At 41.1% G+C, this 22,411-nt stretch overlaps 1 protein-coding gene across 1 annotated transcript; it reads right to left on the bottom strand.

Moving 5' to 3' along the window:
- Positions 1-919: 919 nt before the first annotated feature.
- Positions 920-18,716, bottom strand: LOC124258864 (solute carrier family 15 member 4-like). The gene is made up of 8 exons (XM_046692954.1): positions 17,993-18,716; positions 12,922-13,102; positions 9,684-9,816; positions 8,048-8,216; positions 4,867-4,953; positions 4,117-4,369; positions 3,213-3,308; positions 920-1,764 (listed from the first exon to the last, which is right to left on the bottom strand). The coding sequence occupies exons 1-8, from the start codon at positions 18,590-18,592 to the stop codon at positions 1,343-1,345; spliced, it is 1,941 nt and encodes a 646-aa protein (XP_046548910.1). The 5' UTR covers positions 18,593-18,716; the 3' UTR covers positions 920-1,342.
- Positions 18,717-22,411: the final 3,695 nt, after the last annotated feature.

Here is a 22,411-nt window from a genome sequence, read left to right as displayed (position 1 = left end):
TTTTTAATAATGGTATTTACGCCCCTGGATGCTTGAATCATCTATGGAAGTCTTCATTGGCCCAGATCTAACTTTCTTAATGAGGGCTGTGAAGTAATGTTTGATTGGGCAGTAAAAGGCCATTCAGGGTTCACCTGCTGGAACCTTCTATGGAGGTCTCTTCAGTTCTTGACACAGTGAGGAATCATATCAGAATAAAACATCTGATGTTATTGAGATTATACACATAAAGACAACTCCTAAATAACTCCTTTTCTGAAATTTTGTATGGATACTAGTGGTGTGCTAGTGGTGTGACGATTCATGGGTCGCTGATACAGTGAATCGATACAAATTTATACATTGTCGTATATCCCGAAACAATACTTCAAATGCGCCATGATACATGAATGTTTAACTTTGAATATTGCCGAATATCTGTTTATAACAGTATTATATTATATTTATTTTGTACTTGTTTTTAAAAAATTGCCTAATGCGACTTTTTTCAAATTAAAGTCTTTCATTTAAACAATGTTTTTGTTTTAATCTTAAGGTGCTTATAGTTGGTGTAAGAATTAAAGATTTTAGTATCGTGATACATATCGCATCGCCACTCTTATATCAGGATTCATATCGTATCGCAGCTTTAGTGCACAATACTTTGGCAATATATCATCGTGAGTAAAATTTTCGTATCGTGATGTATCGTATCGCAGGTTGTATGCCAATACCAGCACTAATGGTAGGGTGGGTAATGAGTTGGACCCGGGTACCTGTCTCAATAGCTGGACTCGTTATGATCATGTGACTAATAGATTAAACAATGTAATATGTTATTCTTTCATGATTAAAAGTCACCTGTTTTGAATACAATACATGGTTAAGATACTGAAAAACTCGAAATTTTAGCCTTCGAGCTGAAGAATATATTGCCACATCTTACAAATTTGATGTCAGGAATTAACATAATGGGTATCAGGGTAGGGTAGGGGAATTGGGGGTGGGGTACCCGGGTAGAAAATTTGGACCCAGCCCAGCCCTAGAACAGACTGAACTTTTCTCAATTACTATGTGATATTCAATAATCATATATACACAGTGGTACAAGAATCTGTATCTGAAAGTCACACTCATGAAATAAAGAAGCTGTGATTCATAAAGTTTGTCTATATTGAACAACACACGAATATATCACCTTCCTTGAACCTAACATTTGTCTCGATCAGATCATTCACACATAATGAAAAGTCCAGCTTTCCTGGCTTCTGATCCAGTTCAACAACATCTTCAACGGCAAACACTCCATTTACACAAAATGAAGATCTTCCACTCCCTTCATCATGCCGATATACACACAATGCTAAGATGACATGTCAGACGTCGTTCTCTGGATGGAATGACGTCCATCTTTGGCATTGTTCATAGTTGCTTCTGACTGAAAAGTCACTGGGGAATTTGTTTGTAATCTTTCTTGGGTCTCTACACCCAGTTTAAACACTTTGGCTACAACAATGAACAAGATAAGTCCCACTAGCTCCACTCCAGCCAGCAGGTAGAAGTAGTAGTCGAGGTGACAGGCTTGATTAAAACTTTTCTTGTCCGTGCAGGGCAGACGGCAGTTGATGTCACCATAATCGGAGGAGTGGAACCACGTTCCTGTGCTGTAGAAGCCGGAGATGATGGCGGTACCGAGGAAGCTGCCGATTCCGGAGGAGAGGTAGAACAGTCCCATGATGATGCCCTTCATTGACTTGGGGGCCATGGAGTAGGCGAACTGGAGACCTGTAACATATGGCCAGAGCTACGGATAACTTTGTGGGTTATTGAGTTGTGTACTCGTGTGTTCATCTCAAATGGGTATCCTAATTAACCAAATAAATTGTACCCACCTCACTCAAACTCAATTGGATATTTTGCCATTCTCCATTAATTGTAAAAATATAATAAAGTTTAAATGTTGGTTTACGTGTTTGTTATTTATATTTGATCTGTAATATGAGAAACAATAAGAAAGACTGCAAGTTGCCAATTTCATGTCCTGAAACAGAACCTCTCAATATACCTGTTATTTATCTATCCACCGGGATGCAAGCTAAGATTTGACATTTTCATGTGTACGCATGTAATATCAAATTTATTGAGTATTTACAAAAATTCAAGCGTACCTGTACGCAATAGACCTAATAGGAATTGATTTTTCACATAAATATTTACGTAGTTTATGCAGATACGCAGCTGATCTGTATCTCTGCATTGTGGAATTGACACCCTGGCTACACATCAAACGAGATCTGAACCAGACAATGACGTTGCTGGTTTGTATCGTCTCATGACCAATAATCTTTCTTGAATACTACTTGATATTATTACTGGATGAGTCTAAATAATTTCACACTTTATTTTACATGACTGTAAAACATTTCAATCTGCAGATGATGAAAAATACTGGATTTGTTATTAAAAACATAATATTTGGTTGGAAAGTTAAATAAATAATTTCACAGGTTCTCTTTATTTAATACATGACTGTAAAGTTTCATTTCGATCTGCAGATGATGGTCTTTAAATAAACATAATATTTGGCCCGTTAGGGTCTTTACGAATAAAATGCAAAATCAGCAGCATTTCATTGCCATTTGTATCAATGGTGAAAAATAAAACCAACCTTGTCATTCTGATTTTACCTCAAGACATGACAGATAACTATACCACAGTTATATGAAAGAATCAGATAATCCTAAACATTTTTAGAGTAGTATACATTATATACATGAGGATGGATTACCCTCATAGGACATACCTGTCCTGGCATGACAGATAAATAAAGTAACATGCAAGAATCAGATAATCCTTAACATTTTAAGAGTACAGTGGAAGCTTTCAAAACCGGCACGCCCTCTATGCCGGCATTTTTGTCCGGTCCCAACGAATGCCGGTTTAGAGGGCTTCCACTGTAGTATGTTACACATTGCATAAAGAGAATTGAATGTCCTAAAGGAACATACCTGTCATGGCTAAACAGACTTCATAAAATACAAACTATAGTTATTTGAAAGAATCAGATAATAGTATACATTGCACCCTGCAAAAGGAGAATGGACCGACGGACACAACTGTCATAGCAATACAGACTTCATGACCAACTAGAGTCATATGAAAGACCTGATGATCGTTAACATTTATTTATTGTACATACCCCCTACAAAAGGAGAATGGTCCGAGGGACATACCTGCCACGCTGGTGAACACCTCACTGGTGCCTATCAAAGCATACTGAGGGATTTGCCAAAGGATGCTCATATCTGCAGCTTGATACGTTGTCGTTCCTGCAAACAATACCAGGATTACAAATACCAATATCCCCTGTATTCCAAATGGTTCACATCCTCCATATTCTGTCATCGATGCACTAAGGTGAGTGAATGAATCTAGTTTTACGCCGCTTTTAGCAATATTCCAGCAATATCATGGCAGGGGACCAGAAATGGACTTCACACATTGCACGCATGTGGAGAATCGAACCCGGGACTTCAGCATGACAAGCGAACGCTTTAACCACTAGGCTACCCCACCACCCCACAGCTGTAGTACTGAATCTACATAATTATGCAGAACAATATGTAGAGTGCACTGAAGGCTTCATCTTGTTCTGTTTGTGAAGAAGTGTGTCTGTCAACAGGAACCAGAAAAGTCTGGTCATGTGATAATGGGGATTAAGACAAGCAGAGCTGGGTAGGTCAACAAACAGTGATTCAGAACAGTTGCTGTACTGTCCTTTAAGAGAAGGTATGGTATCTCAGTGAGCTAGCACTATAAAACCAGCTTAAATCTTGGCTAGTACAAGCATCCACACATACATACACACACACATCGTCATATGAGCAAAATATTCTTCAGTACGATGTTAAACCCCATTTCACCTCACCTCACCTTTTAGAGAAACAGCAAATGGAACCACTAAAACAACATCTCAGTTTAAACGGAAGGTGAAACTGAATCTAGAGAATACTGGAAGCTGCTAATAAAAAACCTCAGGCCAGTGAAGGATAGATCAGCCTGCTCAGAGGTTTTGTACATGTATTAAACTCAAGATCTCATTTAAATCAAAACTAATAATCAATAACCCTGACTTACCAATTGTCTGTATTATGGAATTGTTTGTGCATGGTTGATCAGGATACGGCCAGAACGCCTTCAGTCGGTAGTTCTCCACCACTCCAGCCACTATCATTGCCACCATTGCAAACACCATTCCGACAATGATACGCTTGGTCATTCCGAAGGGGTGTCCGGCCCTAGCGAGACGAGGGTAGATGACTCGGTCAAACAGCGGAAGCAGCAGGATGAGGAAGACAACATCGAACAAGGAGAACCAGGCGACCACCAGCTGAAAACATAAAGAGAGAAGGAAGAACTACTCCACTGTTATTGTAATTTAGCGACGTATGTAGTAGTTTTCCAGCTATTACAGCAGCCTGTAAATAATCCAACTTTCAAGTTTGTTCTTTTGTAGGCCCAGAAAGTAATAGATTCACCATGGAATATATTTCCATGGCAGCTATGTCATTGAAAAGCACTACACTACAGAATAGGAGATGGCCATCTTCCTGCCAGCTATAGAAGCCTATTCAGCCCAATCTGGATTAAAATTGGACTACAGCAACCCAGCATTTGGACTGGGTGGCCAGGTTGGTTGATACAACCTTGTATCCCATTGCGTAGATAGATGCTCATGTTGTTGATCACTGGATTGTCTGGTCCTGATTTAAGTATTTACACACAAGAAAAATACAGACAAACAAAACATAAACAGTAATACTACAAGAGCTTGGATTGGATTATAATGAACTAAATTAATTAATTTTGTTTACAACTCCGACTGACCTGTGTGTGTGGTGGTCTAGTGTTAGACTCGTTCCGGTGAATCATCAGTTTCATATGTAGGCCCTGAACCAGAAACGTTGTCTGCATCTGAAAAAGAAACAAAATATACACACAAAATGCTTCATGGCATAAAAGACACAAAAGATTATGTGTGTCAAGTCTCATCCAGATATCAACAGGGTGTAGCAGTACCCTCTTCCAACCCACTTCTCATGATTTCAGAGTTCCCATCATACCCTAGTACTCACTCTCCTCTTACCTGTTGGACCTAATCCCCACTACTCCCCTGTTACCTGGAAGTACACCTGCATTACCTGGAAGTACACCTGTATTACCTGGAAGTACACCTGTATAACCCATCTCCCCACTTCTCCCCTGTTACCTGGAAGTGCACCTGTATTACCTGGAAGTACACCTGTATTACCTGGAAGTACACCTGTATTACCTGGAAGTACACCTGTATTACCTGGAAGTACACCTGTATTACCTGGAAGTACACCTGTATAACCCATCTCCCCACTTCTCCCCTGTTACCTGGAAGTGCACCTGTATTACCTGGAAGTACACCTGTATAACCCATCTCCCCACTTCTCCCCTGTTACCTGGAAGTGCACCTGTATTACCTGGAAGTACACCTGTATTACCTAGAAGTACACCTGTATTACCTGGAAGTACACCTGTATTACCTGGAAGTACACCTGTATTACCTGGAAGTACACCTGTATAACCCATCTCCCCACTTCTCCCCTGTTACCTGGAAGTGCACCTGTATTACCTGGAAGTACACCTGTATTACCCATCTCCCCTGTTACCTGGAAGTACACCTGTATTACCTGGAAGTACACCTGTATTACCTGGAAGTACACCTGTATTACCTGGAAGTACACCTGTATAACCCATCTCCCCACTTCTCCCCTGTTACCTGGAAGTGCACCTGTATTACCTGGAAGTACACCTGTTTTACCTGGAAGTACACCTGTATTACCTGGAAGTACACCTGTATTACCTGGAAGTACACCTGTATAACCCAACTCCCCTGTTACCTGGAAGTACACCTGTATTACCTGAAAGTACACCTGTATTACCCATCTCCCCACTTCTCCCCTGTTACCTGGAAGTGCACCTGTATTACCTCGAAGTACACCTGTATTACCCATCTCCCCACTTCTCCCCTGTTACCTGGAAGTACACCTGTATTACCTGGAAGTACACCTGTATTACCCATCTCCCCACTTCTCCCCTGTTACCTGAAAGTACACCTGTATTACCCATCTCCCCACTTCTCCCCTGTTACCTGGAAGTACACCTGTATTACCTGGAAGTACACCTGTATTACCCATCTCCCCACTTCTCCCCTGTTACCTGGAAGTACACCTGTATTACCTGGAAGTACACCTGTATTACCCATCTCCCCACTTCTCCCCTGTTACCTGGAAGTGCACCTGTATTACCTGGAAGTACACCTGTATTACCCATCTCCCCACTTCTCCCCTGTTACCTGAAAGTACACCTGTATTACCCATCTCCCCACTTCTCCCCTGTTACCTGGAAGTACACCTGTTACCTGGAAGTACACCTGTATTACCCATCTCCCCACTTCTCCCCTGTTACCTGGAAGTACACCTGTATTACCCATCTCCCCACTTCTCCCCTGTTACCTGGAAGTACACCTGTATAACCCATCTCCCCACTTCTCCCCTGTTACCTGGAAGTGCACCTGTATTACCTGGAAGTACACCTGTATAACCCATCTCCCCACTTCTCCCCTATTACCTGGAAGTACACCTGTTACCTGAAAGTACACCTGTATTACCCATCTCCCCACTTCTCCCCTGTTACCTGAAAGTACACCTGTATTACCCATCTCCCCACTTCTCCCCTGTTACCTGAAAGTACACCTGTATTACCCATCTCCCCACTTCTCCCCTATTACCTGGAAGTGCACCTGTATTACCTGGAAGTACACCTGTATTACCCATCTCCCCACTTCTCCCCTGTTACCTGGAAGTACACCTGTATTACCCATCTCCCCACTTCTCCCCTGTTACCTGGAAGTACACCTGTATAACCCATCTCCCCACTTCTCCCTGTTACCTGGAAGTGCACCTGACCTGGAGTACACCTGTATAACCCATCTCCCCCACTTCTCCCACCTGTTACCTGAAAGTACACCTGTATTACCCATCTCCCCACTTCTCCCCTATTACCTGAAAGTACACCTGTATTACCCATCTCCCCACTTCTCCCCTGTTACCTGAAAGTACACCTGTATACCCATCTCCCCACTTCTCCCCTATTACCTGGAAGTACACCTGTTACCTGGAAGTACACCTGTATTACCCATCTCCCCCACTTCTCCCCTGTTACCTGAAAGTACACCTGTATACCCATCTCCCCCACTTCTGTTACCTGAAAGTACACCTTTATTACCCATCTCCCACTTCTCCCCTGTTACCTGGAAGTACACCTGTATTACCCATCTCCCCACTTCTCCCCTGTTACCTGAAAGTACACCTTTATTACCCATCTCCCCACTTCTCCCCTGTTACCTGAAAGTACACCTGTATTACCCATCTCCCCACTTCTCCCCTATTACCTGGAAGTACACCTGTATTACCCATCTCCCCACTTCTCCCCTGTTACCTGAAAGTACACCTGTATTACCCATCTCCACACTTCTCCCCTATTACCTGGAAGTACACCTGTTACCTGGAAGTACACCTGTATTACCCATCTCCCCACTTCTCCCCTATTACCTGGAAGTACACCTGTTACCTGGAAGTACACCTGTATTACCCACCTCCCCACTTCTCTCCTGTTACCTGGAAGTACACCTGTTACCTGGAAGTACACTTGTATTACCCATCTCCCCACTTCTCCCCTGTTACCTGAAAGTACACCTGTATTACCCATCTCCCCACTTCTCCCCTATTACCTAGAAGTACACCTGTATTACCTGGAAGTACACCTGTTACCTGAAAGTACACCTGTATTACCCATCTCCCCACTTCTCCCCTGTTACCTGAAAGTACACCTGTACTACCCATCTCCCCACTTCTCCCCTGTTACCTGAAAGTACACCTGTATTACCCATCTCCCCACCTGAAAGTACCTGTGTTACCCATCTCCCACCTGTATTACCTGGAAGTACACCTGTTACCTGAAAGTACACCTGTATTACCTGGAAGTACACCATCCAGTAAGGGATGAGGACAGCAAAAACACACAGGATCTTCTTCAGCTCCTTCACATCCTCCACGAGGGAGTCATGGAATACTCCACCATGCCGATGTTTGGCATAGTCCAGGAAACTCAGCCTCTCATGGCTGGGCTCGGCCTCATCAACCATCCTGGTGGCACAAATAACATCGTCATGTCCTACCAGTGTTCTGTCAGTTTGGTTCTTGTATAATGGCACCAAAATATGAGCTGTCTGTAAATACCTGAGAGTAACTGAGCAAGGATCCACACCTTGCATATATCGTGGTGAATGTTTACAAATCAGGGGTGGAAATAACACATTGCCCGACGCCCGAGTCCAGTGATTTTTTTCTGTCAGGCAAGCAAATTTGTATATCACACTGTACCGGTGTCCAGTTGATATTCCAATGTTAACTATGTTGTTTATTTTTAAAAATAAACAAGAAAACGGTTGGTATAGTGGAAAAATTATCAGGGCAAGTGATTTTACATGTGCCACTGTACCGGAGTACACTAGCAATATTAAAGTTATATCCACCCCTGCAAATCAACCAAGTCACAAAGACTGAACACCCAATCCATTAACGTACTTCTTACAACCAGCAATGGTCGCCTGGGATCAGTCCTTACCCAGAATTCCCATGGGATTACAGCATCCTGTCTGAAGATACTTATTTGGAGCATTGTTGCTGGAGTGACATAAATTTGTAATGAGTGAGTGAGTTTAGTTTACGCCGCACTCAGCAATATTCCAGCTACATGGCGACGGTCTTTAAATAATCGAGTCTGGACCAGACAATCCAGTGATCAACAGCATGAGCATGGATCTGCGCAATTGGGAACCGATGACATGTGACAACCAAGTCAGCGAGCCTGACCACCCGATCCTGTTAGTCGCCTCTTACGACAAGCATGGGTCACTGAAGGCTCATTCTAACCCCGACCTTCATGGGTAAATTCTTTGTAGAATCACAAAAGGTACATATTTTTGGTTTGATCTGCACGTAACTTGTTCAGTGGCATGAAACTTGCACTGACTCATAAACATGTAGCTTGTTGCCTCACAGAAGAGTGAAGGGGATTTCTTCGGCCAGCCAGAGCTCCATGTCCCACCTCTTTGTGGATAGAAGAGACTTATTCTAACATTCAGCATTTTATCAAAGATACAATCTCCAACTGTTATCTCCTCTCGTACAAGAGGGTCATCTTACATACCTATGTGATTTTCCATCTCAAATGCAAGATCTAATCTTCAAAAAAAATCCCCATCCTCTTTGTCTCCAGTTTGAGAAAATAATTTCAACATAATTTGAGATCACGCTAGCCCACATTAACGGTTAGATTTATCAAAATGCCACCCTGAAGATACATGGGATCATCCTCCATAAATTGAGTGAGTGAATTTGGTTTCACACAGTTTTTAGAAATATTCCAGCAATATCTTGGAAGGGGACATCAGAGATGGGCTTCACACATTGAACTCATGTGGGGAATCGAACCTGGGTCTTAGCATGACGAGCGAACACTTTAGCCACTAGGCTACCCAACCGCCCTTCCGAAAATTAAAAGCCATATGTAGGGAGATAGAGTTAGCTGTGGTATAATGAACTACTTACTTTCCACCTGTCATGGACTTTGTGCGGTAATCCCGCCTCCTTCGGCGTCGCATCCGAAAAGCTTCACGGATGATTCGGAAAATGTTCGTCAGAATACTTCCTGCAGCTGGCCGTCGTATGTAACAACAGCCACCTGAACAACAAAACAACCTTTACAATAACATCTTCGATTACCACCTGATTGTCATATGTAACAACAGCCACCTGAACAACAAAACAACCTTTACAACATCTTCGATTACCACCTGGTTGTCTTATGTAACAACAGCCACCTGAACAACAAAACCTTTACAACAACATCTTCGATTACCACCTGGTTGTCATATGTAACAACAGCCACCTGAACAACAAAACCTTTACAACAACATCTTCCATTACCACCTGGTTCTCGTATGTAACAACAGCCACCTGAACAACAAAACAACCTTTACAACAACATCTTCGATTACCACCATGACCACAGACATTCACTACAGTGATGTAATGTCAAGTAATGATCTTTTATTCACATTGTTTCAGAGTATCCTTACGTTCTATCTATTTCATCTTATCTCTTACTGACCTTCACCTCGGTCAGTCTGACACTCATAACATATACTAAGGGAAAAAATACGGGATCACATGAAAGGACAAGTATTCCTCTATTTTTTTCCCCAAGGTTTCTTCACAAGCTTTGTACCGCATAGCTTGTGAAGAAACCTGGAAAACAAAATATAGGAACACTTGTGCTTTCATGTGATCACTTATTTTTTTCCCTCAGTAGATTTTAAGCATTGCTTGATGTGAACCAACATATTTACTCAGTTTCCTCTTGGGTCAACTGTCTACGCACCCAACAGACAATGGCCCACACTACAATGACATGCATCAACCCACCGGGCAAGTTTGTCCATCCGATATATACTGTGCGGAAATAAATACAGGATCACATTATAGCAGAAGCGTTCCTTTATTCTTTTCCAGGTTTTTCCCCCATTATGAATCACAAGCTTTGTATTGCACTGTGGGTGAGAATCTGAGAATAAATAGACGAACAATGCGATGAAGTGGTGTTCCCTTTTTTGATTCCCTCAGTATATTTAGCCACTACAACAAGCATAGGTTGTTGTGGACCAATATTCAGTGATGTGCTATATTTAGACTGAGAGTTCGGGAAGGTACTACAACTGCATGGGCGTAGTCTAACCCAGAATATTATGGAAAGTTCCTGGAAAGTTTTATATAACCTTATAAGGGGCGCACTTAGTGTCTGCCCAGAGAGTGGAAGGTCGCGGGTTCGATCCCCGGCTGCGTCATACCAAAAGACGTTTAAATATGGTACAGTCATCCCTCCCAATAGCGCTCTTTTGCGATACCGCGGATTCGGTTAAACCGGGGTAATCCGTGGCTCCCATAAAAAGTTGCCCAGTGATCACACATACACGCATCAAAATTAGCAAATCAACAAATCGGCTGTTGAGCTCTGGTTAATCATGTTGTAAACTAGTGAAATTCAGTCAGATTGCAATTAACAGTGTTTATCGTTATTATATTTCAGATGCTTAAAAATGCAGGGTTTTTTTCAATTATAATAGATGAACAGCTTAAACATCGTAATAACTTTATCATAAAGACATGCCATCAGCCGAGCACTTACAACATTTGCTATGATGCAACACTCTGCGTAATTGCACGGGTAACCGCCATCCGAGAATGTATGATGTCAGAAAACACATTTTATTGATTAAATTCAATCCCATTTTCATTCATTAAAACTGTTTCCAATAACAACGGACAAACCATGAGTGAAATGGCATTACCTCATTCCATACAACGCCTGCTTACCACATTCGGTGAGGGTCCGCTTTTCGTGCCTACCACGATAGCACCAATTTCACATTTTTTCTCAGCAATCACTTGCAATCACAGCCTTGTCATCCATTGACCCCAATACCCAAGCGTATTGACTCATTGAAGTCATATTTGACAATTAATTGCCTACATTTTGTTTTACAATCAAATTGGCACGCATTAACGGAAGTCAGCAGTGACTTGTCAAACTGTAAATAGCTTTATAGCATTCCTTGATTACTTGAGCGGAAGGTTGTTGGTTCGAACCCGTCCAAGCGCCATACCAAAAGACGTTAAAATATGGTACTTGTTGGTCCCTGCCTGGCGCTCGGCATTAATGGGTACAACAAGGACTGGTCGGCTCGGAGTCAGTATAATGTGTCTGAGTGGGGTATTCATGCTTCACTGCGGCATGGTATCTCAGTGAGCTAGCACTATAAAACCAGCTTCAGTCTGGGCTAGTACAAGCAGCCGCATATACACATACACACTGCATGCACGTTGTCATATGAGTGAAATATTCTCAAGCACGACGTTAAACCCAATTTCACCTCACCTCACTTTTGACTCAGTCATCTCACATTGCATCTCATATTACAAGAAGATCAGCAGTTCTGTGCAGAACACTTGTCACCCTGTATTCTCAGCCTAGGCCTATTTGGAGTGAGTGAGTGAGTTTAGTTTTACGCCGCTTTTAGCAATATTCCAGCAATATCACCCAGGTCTTCGGCATGATGGGACATCAGAAATGGACTAACCACACACATTGTACCCATGTTTCTTTTACAGGGCTTCGAACCCAGGGGCTGGCTAAAATGTTATTGAGCATCGATAAATGCTTGAACCACTGCTATTGTGATGAAATAAAAATTTAATCCACTCACCCATACAAGTTGGAAAAATCATGGTAACCACTGACAGCATCGCCCCCAGCGATGAATATCATTACTGCTTTTATAGTTGCAGTCATTGCTTTTCTATATTTTATACTCATTGGCTAAAATGTTATATTTGCTTATCGATTTATCAGATATCGTTAGGTCATTGAAAAATATCATGCATAATCTATGGTGAAATAAAGTTTAAATCCACTTGCTACACAATCAACTTCTCATTGACTGACTTCGTTAGGTCTTTATTCATGGATTGCTTTCTAAATCATGGTCAAGACATTTTGTTAGTAATCCAAATGATGGCCTAAATATGTCATTGTTTATGCCCAGGGATGTGAAATATTTTTATTTATTTCAAGTAGTTCTCGGCATTTTGCTCTGAGTTGCATTTATCAATAATCAATGACCAATATTCAGTTAACAATTATTGATCTCTATGATCAAAATATGGATAGACATCCTGACTATTGCCATTGTATAAACTGACTTTCATAGCATATTGTAAGACTACCTACCCATAACAAAGACGATGGCCCCCACAGACAGACAGACACAGGCGGAGAGGTAGCCATAGAAGAAGCTCTTCATCTGTTCCACCCAGGTGATGGCCAGCAGCCCGATGAAGGCGCCGAGGTTCACACACCAGTAGAACCAGTTGAAGAAACCAAGCGTTGTCTGATGCCCTTCCTGGTTCACCTGCATCAAACAAACACTATCATTTGATACTTCTATCATACCAAGAGGGCGGTGGTACACTATCATTCGATTCCCCACATGGGCATACTTTTCTGGTAATACCAAGATATTGAATATTGCTAAAACTCCAATGAATACCAAGATGTGTTAATATGGTGAGTGAATGAATGAGTTTTAGTTTTATGCCACTTTTAGCAATATTCCTGCAATATCATGGCAGGGGACACCAGAAATGGACTTCACACGTTGTACCCATGTGGGGAATCGAACCTGGGCATACGGTGTGACGGGCGAACGCTTTAACCACTGGGCTACCCCACTGCCCCATCATGTTGATAAGGGAAAAAAGATAAACCAAACAAGAACTAGTTTTATGATGGTCATGTATTTTACACACGTATGAAACTGATAGCTGTGGTTTAACAACTTAAGCTTATTAAGTTTCAGCAGTTTTGGTGACTGTTTTCAGAGTAGAAACATTTTCATAAAGTTTGTAATTTTGGTAGTCTGTCACACAGACCCTGAAACAAATATACTGACTACAGCCTGTGCAAGTCTAGAATGTGTGGCAAGTCTAGTTTCATAAAAAAAGTCTCTGGGCTCTTTTTATGATATTTTATCAAATATACATTAGCAACCATTTTTCCTCTAATATAGTGAGTGAGTTTAGTTTTACGCCACACTCTGCAATATCCCAGCTATATGGCGGCGGTCTGTATATAATCGAGTCTGGACCAGACAATCCAGTGTTCAACAGCATGAGCATCGATCTGCGCAATTGGGAACCGATGACATGTGTCAACCAAGTCAGCGAAACTGACCACCCGATCCCGTTAGTCGCCTCTTACGACAAGCATAGTCGCCTTTTATGGCAAGCACATGGGTTGCTGAAGACCTATTCTACCCCGGATCTTCACGGGTCTCCTCTAATATATGTTTATTTGAGAGATAAGATGTTAGTCTATAATTTGGGGTCAAATACAATTTTAAAGGATATAACATGTAGGACACAAACTGCCCCTGATCCAAAATAGTCTTGTTAATTAGATCTCTCAAGGTACACTTGGTATTGATGCTTTAATCTCCCAAATGGCAATCACCATGATCAAGGTGATAGAAAATTGTATCTCCTTTAACAGTAAAGGTTTACACAAACCTTCAATATAAATAACTTTGTGTAGAACTTCAGATCAGACCGTATTTGCACATTTCATTAACCTTTGCTATTTAAGAGAAGTAAATCTGAGAAGAAAGAAGAAAGACATAACTAGTAACATACGTTCTTTATGTTAGTAAAAATTTACTTTTGAAATAAGTAACAGCAATCTTCACCTAGAACGTGGAAAATGTTAAAATATGTATGGAAAAATTAGGGTCACTTTATCATGACACTGCAAACCTTACATGTTGAATTATGTATTAAAACTTATATCGCTGGAATCATAAGTAATCAAGGTGAGGTGAGGTGAAATTGGGTTTAACGTCGTGCTTGAGAATATTTCAGCTTATATGGGTGCTTAGACTATGAGGTCTAAGAATATCCTGAATCTTTTCGCGATGAGGCAAAAACTTAATGACAATTTCATGAAACAATTTTATTCAGAGAAATCACTAGAAAAATATGTAATGGAGAATAAGTTAAATCTTCCAGAATGAGGTGAGGTGAGGTGAAATTGGGTTTAACGTCGCGTTTTGAGAATATTTCGCTCACATGACGGCGTGCATGGGTGTGTATGTGTATGTGCGGCTGCTTGTACTAGGCCAGACTGAAGCTGGTTTTTATAGTGCTAGCCCACTGAGATACCATGCCGCAGTGAAGCATGAATACCCCACTCAGACACATTATACTGCCTCCGAGCCGACAAGTCCTTGTTGTACCCATTAATGCCGAGCGCCAGCAGGGACCAACAAGTACCATATTTTAACGTCTTTTGGTATGACGCAGCCGGGGTTTGAACCCGCGACCTTCTGCTCAAGTAATCAAGGAATGCTGCTATAAAGCAATTTGTTTGGACAAGTTTTGCTAGTGTCCATGTGTAACCAGGGCTACAGATAAGGGGCGTACAGGCGTAATGTACGCCTCAAAATCAATTAAGTACAAATAATATAAGATTTCAAGCGTATCGTGTACGCACATAAATACCTTTGTACGTCTAACATTTAATTTCCGTGCGTATCGTGCAAATGGAAATCTATTTCGGATAAATACTTGTCAAGTTTCTTTTGCAAAACACGATTTGACACATGAGGAAACCCTCGACAGTAGGAATCACTTGCATTGCCATGCAACGATATGCGTCACTATTTTTCGATTGGCTAAAAACTGTTCCTATTTATTTCCAGTCGGACCTGACATTTCGCACATCACACGGTCGCTCAGTTATTTCTCACGCGTCTTCAAATACAAATACATGGTTGGAAATAGTGATCGATGAATCGTCCAGACAAACCACATCACCAACTCGCTCACACAAAAACATGTCAGTACTCCTTCAAATTCTCAGTACACCTCCACTTGCAATATGATGTGTAACTTGTAAGTACACTCGCACCCCAAAAAGTTATCTGGAGCCCTGTGTAACACATAGTTAAGAAAATTATCAAAGCAGGAGAAAATATTAATTCAACTTGTTCAAAACATGATAAGTCCACTGGTCTTACTATATAATGATCTTCCAAACTGCACAAATCTGTAACACCAAATTACTTCCCTTTACAGTGAATACAATGAACACATCCTGTAAATAACACCAATACTTCTTGACAGGTTTCAGGTTCCTGTAAAACTCAAGACAAGGAAGTGAGCAGGTTTGAAAAGCATTCAGATATGACATGGCTTGTAAGTGAAGTACATCTGAGACTTTTGCCACTGTTGTGAAATCCACAAACATGGGTAAGACGCAGACAAACCTGGACAATATATTGAACTCCAGCACTCGAGGGGACTAACTCAAAATAACAGCAATGACTCCAGGCATGTAAATTTGTTTGGTTCTTGGGAAACAGATGAAGTACAAATACTTTAACGTTATTGTACATTTCTTAAAAACTTTTGGATGGATGGGATTCAGTGCAACCCCCCAAAAAGTACTTTTGTGATTTCACAAAAAAGTGTAATTCAAAATATAAATGTAACATTTCTTCAGTTTGCAAGCCATCAGGATTTAAAAGTGTGCTGTCGATTCAATTCACAGCAAGCTGACAAGGTAACAATGTCACATGGTGGTGTGTGGTCCTGTGCATAGAGCTCAGGTCACAATCAGTTGAAGTTAAGAAACGTTGGATGGGTGACCGTGTGTAAAAGCTTGACTCCTGAGAGTTTATAGAACTTCAGTCCTGCCCCACAACGAAGCACATGTGATACATGTGGTCTCACCTTATCCAAGTGAGTTTGTTCAAATTGCCTCTGTTCACCCAGCAGAAAATGGGTACCCGGTGGGATAAGTCATGAGACTATTCACCTTCTAGGGCCTAACAGGCAGCTTGGGTTATCCGGGGGAATAATGATCAGATTGCGTGCTTTGAGCAGGATATCTAGCCTGGACAAGGTGTAATATAGAACAAACTTTATGGATAACAACTTCTTTTTATTTGTGAGTGCGAAGTTTCGATACAGATTCTTGTACCGTTGTCAAGCATAATGCAACATGAAGAACGAAGAAATATATTTTCTTCGCTTTGAGGAACGAATTAGAATGAAATTTCTTTCTCCCAGCCGCAGGGAAGATACAACAAAGGGAGATAATGAATATAGGGGGCCTTTAAAGGGGTATATAAAGGGTGTAAAGGTTTGAATATGCCATTCTCGGTTACGGTGCACACAACATGGATGAGAGACCCATATCCGAGAAATTAGATTTCATTTTGAAAAGATAAATAAAAATGTTCAGCATGTACGCATGATATATGTATTTCTGTTTGTTGTAGTGATGGGTGCTGCCTTTGAGAGACCTGTCGCCTGAAAGTGGATGGCTCGCTGTCTTGTAATGGCTTGTTGCCAGGTGAGGGCTTGTCGCTGATAATGCTGTTGCGAATGTGGAGAAGCTTGTCGCTTCATGCTGGCCTGTCGCCGATGTTGATGGCTTGTCGCCGAAGTTTGATGGCTTGTCGCCGAAGTTGCAATATTGTCGCCGAGGAAGATGGCTTATCGCCGATGTGGATGGCTTGTCGGGCGAAGTTGAAATATTGTGGCCGGATTTTGTTCATATGTTTAAGCAATGTAAAATGTATAAATCTATGGTTGGTTTTGTACATGATTCTTTAATACATGTACTGTGTGATCAGGATATGTGCATAAATATTATGTAAGTCATTGGTACAAATGATGCATGTATGAAAGTTTTTGATGTGTATTGACATGTGTGAAGATATTGCTATTAAACGGTTCGGTTCTCAGGTGGTGTGCACGTATCCAATGCCATTGTGTGCCATGTCATTGTTGTGGAGGATGTAACAACTAGGAGAAGTATATATATGCTGGATGTAACAATGTAACAAAGCATGTACATCCAGCATATATATACTTCCCCTTCTTCATGTTCCATTACGCTTGACAACGGTACAAGAATCTGTATCAAAACTAACTCACAAATAAGAAGTTGTTATCCATAAAGTTTGTTCTATATTGTACTTCCCAACTTCTAAATTGCCACTCAAAGAAGTTGGACAAGGTGTGTTATAAGTATTCCCATAGCCTCGTGGTTAAAGCATCAGCATGTCACTCTGAAGATTGTTTGATTCCCCACATGGGTACAATGTGTGAAGACCATTTCTGCTGTTCCTATGAACTATGTATCAAGATACGCATCGCGTCATGACCTAATATCATTTCACCCTTAATCTTCACCATTAGTATCAAACAGAAGTGTCATATAGCTAGAATGTTCTCACCTGGTCTGCTCCAAACGGAGCAATATTTGCTTTAAATGAACCATTTCCCACAGCAATGATCGTCAACACAATGTAGATGAGCCAGGCACACTTTTCATCAAAGGGATTCTTGTCATCGGAGTCTGAGTCACTGAGATCAAATTCCTGTGTGTGGTTTTTAGGCATAATAGGAGTGATGTTGTGGATATGGATTCGGCAGACGTCTGGTAAATATATTGAATTGCTGTCGTCCTTTGGAGACAAAAGGGGCATGAAGACATACCCAACGATGTATATTATCAACGCCACTATAATTGCCTTGAATCGTCCGAACACTGAATCGGCCAGCCATCCGCCGAATAACGAGGTCACAAATGACAGCCCTAGAAAATAAAACGAAGCGTTCATCGCATGATAAGACTCCCATGTGAACGGTTGGTCGTTGAGAAATAACACTAGGTTACCAGCAAGAGCATAGAACGCCAGTCTTTCAAAAACGACTGACAATAGTATCGCCCCACAAGCAGTTCGAACAGAGCACAAACTGTTTTGAGTCCGGGTTGGGCCCAATAAATGTTCTCCATTTCTACGAGGAAGCAGGGCACGGCGTTCGTCCGACATGGCCGTAAATGTGAGATTTCTGTACTGCTCCTGTCAAAGTTGTACTTGTCACTGATTAGATCGTATCCTCATGCTTAACAAACTTTCTCAACAGGCGACGAACTTTGTTGTTGTACATCGCCATCTTTCCTCACTATGTCATGTGATCAAAAGTCATGTGATCTACAACATCTCACGGTCTGAACCAATGAAATGTATGATGACGTCAAGAAGAAGTCGACTGGGATATTGGATTTGCCAAAAGGCATTCCCTCTGGTATCTCCGGAAAAACTTCTTCACCAGGGGCGTAGCTACCATTATAAGAAAAAGCGCGGGCTTACAAATGATTTTTGCTAAAAAGGTTGGACAAGCCCTCAATATACTATCTAAATATAAAGCTTTGCAACCTATCGGACTTACACGAAAAAAATGGCTTGCTATGCGCTTGCACAGATAGCATCATGCATTAAACAGAGTGTAGTTTATTTTAATATATAACTTGGGTTATTATTGGGTACCAGTCAAAATGACCCGGATTTATGGTCAAATTGCCCCAGGTTCGGTCAAATTGGTAAAAGTGCCCCAATTTATTTAAAATGATGAAATATATGTCATAAATGCATAGTTTTGTCAACTTTGATATTATTATTTATTTAAGTACGATTTTAGTTAAGTCTCTACTATTCCCGAGGTAAAGTGGTTATGTAAGTTATCATGGGGTTAACACCTCTTTGGTCAAATGAATAAGCGTCCGGCCTCGAATCACAAAGTCTGTGGTTCGAATCCCAGCAAGGGACTCGGAAATTGTATGGCCACTAAATTTGCGCCCAACTTGGGGCGCCGGCGTCCTTAGACGAGGTTGGTATTGATGTGTGACTGTAATATGTAATAGGACATAATTTTTTTATGTCTTTCACGTAGACACCCAAATCTAACATCTGAACATGGGTCGGTCGGTCGGGAAAAAACCCCCAACATAATAAAGACAAAATTATCTGAATAACGTTCTTGATTCTGATCGCCATTTATTGTAATTCTTATTACAATTTCTCGCGTTCTTTGGACTTGTGGCAGCAACTGATTTAAAGATAAACGTTATATATGACGAGGCGGTACGTTTTAGGTTCGAGTCGGCAGTGTTGGAATGACAAAAAAGGTGGGTTTTTTGTTTGTTGTTATTTTGGTTTTGTTTTGTTGCTTTAGGTTTTTTTTATTTTTGTTTTGTGATTTTTTGTTTTTTATTTTATTTTTCGTTGTTGTTGTTTTTGGTGTTGTTGTTTTTGTTTTGTTTGTTTTGTTTTTTAGTTTGTTTTTTGGGGGGTTGGGAGGCGGGGGCAATAAATTTAGAAGGAGCGAGCGGGCGATGAGAAACAGATAATTAAAATGCTGCCCATATACATGTATACTTGTAGCAATATTCCAGCAACATCACGGAGGAGCACATCAGACATGGGCTTCACACATTGTACCCATGAGAGGAATCGAACCCTGGTCTTCGGCGTGACGAGCGAACGCTTTAGCAACTAAGCTTGCTTACCGCCCCGCTGAACCAGGAATTCAGTGGACATTCTGAAACAATAGAAAAATAATCTGACAAGCTGATATTGACAGGTGCACATGATACACAAGACCATACTAGTGCAACAACTCCCCCTTAACGCTGTGTCACGTCCGTTGCACGACTGATGAGAATTTCCTTTCACAATATATACTTCCGGAGAGAAAGCGAACAATTTAAACAGAACAATGCTCTTTCAAAGGAACACTATTATTGTTACGACCGAAATCGGTTCTGTACACGGGAATATTTGTACTTCCTTTGGGGATTCTAAAATTATTATTGTCATTGTTAATTGCTTTGTGGATTATATTTAGAGAACCACAGAGCCTATAGCTAGCGTTAATACAACAAACCAAACACCTTATTAATTAACGCTGATTATGCACCAAGAAACAAACTGTAATTAACAGATAATTTTAATATATATATTTATGAAATGTGAGTTCCACTTGTCTGTACATGCATAATTGACTTACTTTTCCATTTATGATACCCGTGAAGTTAGATATAGGTCCCCGGCCACCTGTGTATGTGTAAGAGAAGACGAAAAGGATGAGGTCTGGTTAGACGTCTTCGTCGTTGACCCGTGAAGATCCGGGTTAGAATTGATCTTCAGTAACCCATGCTTGTCGTAAGAGGCGACTAACGGGATCAGGTGGTCAGGCTCGCTGACTTGGTTGCCACATGTAATCGTATCCCAGTTTCATGATGCTGATCATTGGATTGTCTGGCCCAGACTCGATTATTTACAGGCCTCAGCCATATTGCTGGAATATTGCTGAGTGCGGCCTTAAACAACAATCCAATCCGTTTAGCAATTGCTGTTCTGATAATTATTCTTCATATGCATAGGCGTAGGAACAGTTTAAAAGTTGGGGGGGCAAGATTTCGAAATTGATAACGGGGGTGTGTGTGTGTGGGGTAGGGGTGTGGAGAGAGGAGGTATATGAAGAGGACAGACGAGTTCACTTGCTTTGCAATTTCTCCTCAAAGAGTGTCCCGGCCCTTTAGAATACTTCACAAGAAGGTCTTTACAATAACTTATTCTCTTTATGTTTGGTCTTAAATATCTGAAAAATAAGAAATTGGAGTCACTGTCATTTTTTCTTTATGATAATCATATTTTGGGTGCTGACAAATAGAACAATAGGGTACTGAAAAACAATACCCCCGCTTATAGTCTGATCGCCTTCAATACCATTATTGAATACCAAAATAATATTTTAGGAAAACTTTCAATTTTGGCATCATGCAATTGAAAGCCAAAACCCACAATGGCACCATAAGGGTAAGTTCAATGCCAAATTTGAAGTTTGTAAGTGGTATAGTTTTTTAGTCATGCTCAGAGAAACCATTCCGGACACACGGGCGGACGGGCTGAGCCTTATGGCACCATAAGGGTAAGTTCAATGACAAATTTGAAGTTTGTAAGTGGTATAGCTTTCTAGTCATGCTCAGAGAAACCATTCCGGACACACGGGCGGACGGGCTGAGCGCTATATACCAGCGACTACGTCGTAGCGGGGGTATAATAATGCAGCCATTCTTATTTCATACATGAATTCGGCTTTCAGATAAAACCAGCTATCTCACTGCCAGTGTACGAGTTTGAAATCGTGTCTTATTGTTATTGTTTAGATTTTCAATAAATAAATCAAACAGCACCTATTATACTTAAAATATGGCTATTACTGTAAACTAAATGTTACTGTATAGACTACAGTGTAATGTCAATGTATGTTGTCAACTTACCGCTGATTCGAATCCATGTTGGCTGTTGATAACAGCCTGACTGCCTCTGCTTTCACTTTTGAGTGACATGAATTAAACAATTTGGATTCTATCATTAGCGGAATTTTTTTTTGTGATCATGTTATTTTTTAAACGTTACCAGAGGCTTGAATTTGTGTTTAATTCTCTATTATGGTCCCTAAAAAAAATTCCAGCTTGTAAAAATATGGGGGGCAGCGCCCCCCCATATTTTTTTCTGGGGGGGCAGCTGACCCCCCTGCCCCCCCAGTTCCTACGCCTATGATATGTTGTTTCAGATATACACTGTCGTCACACTGAAGACCCGGGTTCGATTCCCACGTGGGTGGAATGTGTGAAGGTAGTTTTTGGTGTCCCCCGCAGTGATATTGCTGGAATATTGCTAAAACCACACTCACTTTATTCCATTCGTAACTACTCGTCTCTTTCCGTGACCTACAAGAAGACGCCATCCGGCTTGCCGGAATGACACGAGTAGTTACGAATGACTTTATGCATGTCCCATTAC

Source organism: Haliotis rubra, unplaced genomic scaffold, assembly GCF_003918875.1.
Source record: "Haliotis rubra isolate DU_JTF1 unplaced genomic scaffold, ASM391887v1 Scf700, whole genome shotgun sequence".
NCBI lineage: Eukaryota > Metazoa > Mollusca > Gastropoda > Lepetellida > Haliotidae > Haliotis > Haliotis rubra.
The sequence above is the reverse complement of the archived record's forward strand: the minus strand, read 5'-3'. Positions and strand labels throughout refer to the sequence as shown.

Coding starts and splice junctions, on each gene's coding strand:
- LOC124258864 (XM_046692954.1), bottom strand. CDS start 18,592: ATGTCGGACGAACGCCGTGCCCTGCTTCCTCGTAGAAATGGAGAACAT. Junction 9,817..12,921: donor GGCCATCGTCTTTGTTATGG/GTAGGTAGTCTT, acceptor TTTGTTGTTCAG/GTGGCTGTTGTTACATACGA. Junction 4,370..4,866: donor CTAGACCACCACACACACAG/GTCAGTCGGAGT, acceptor TTATGTTTTCAG/CTGGTGGTCGCCTGGTTCTC.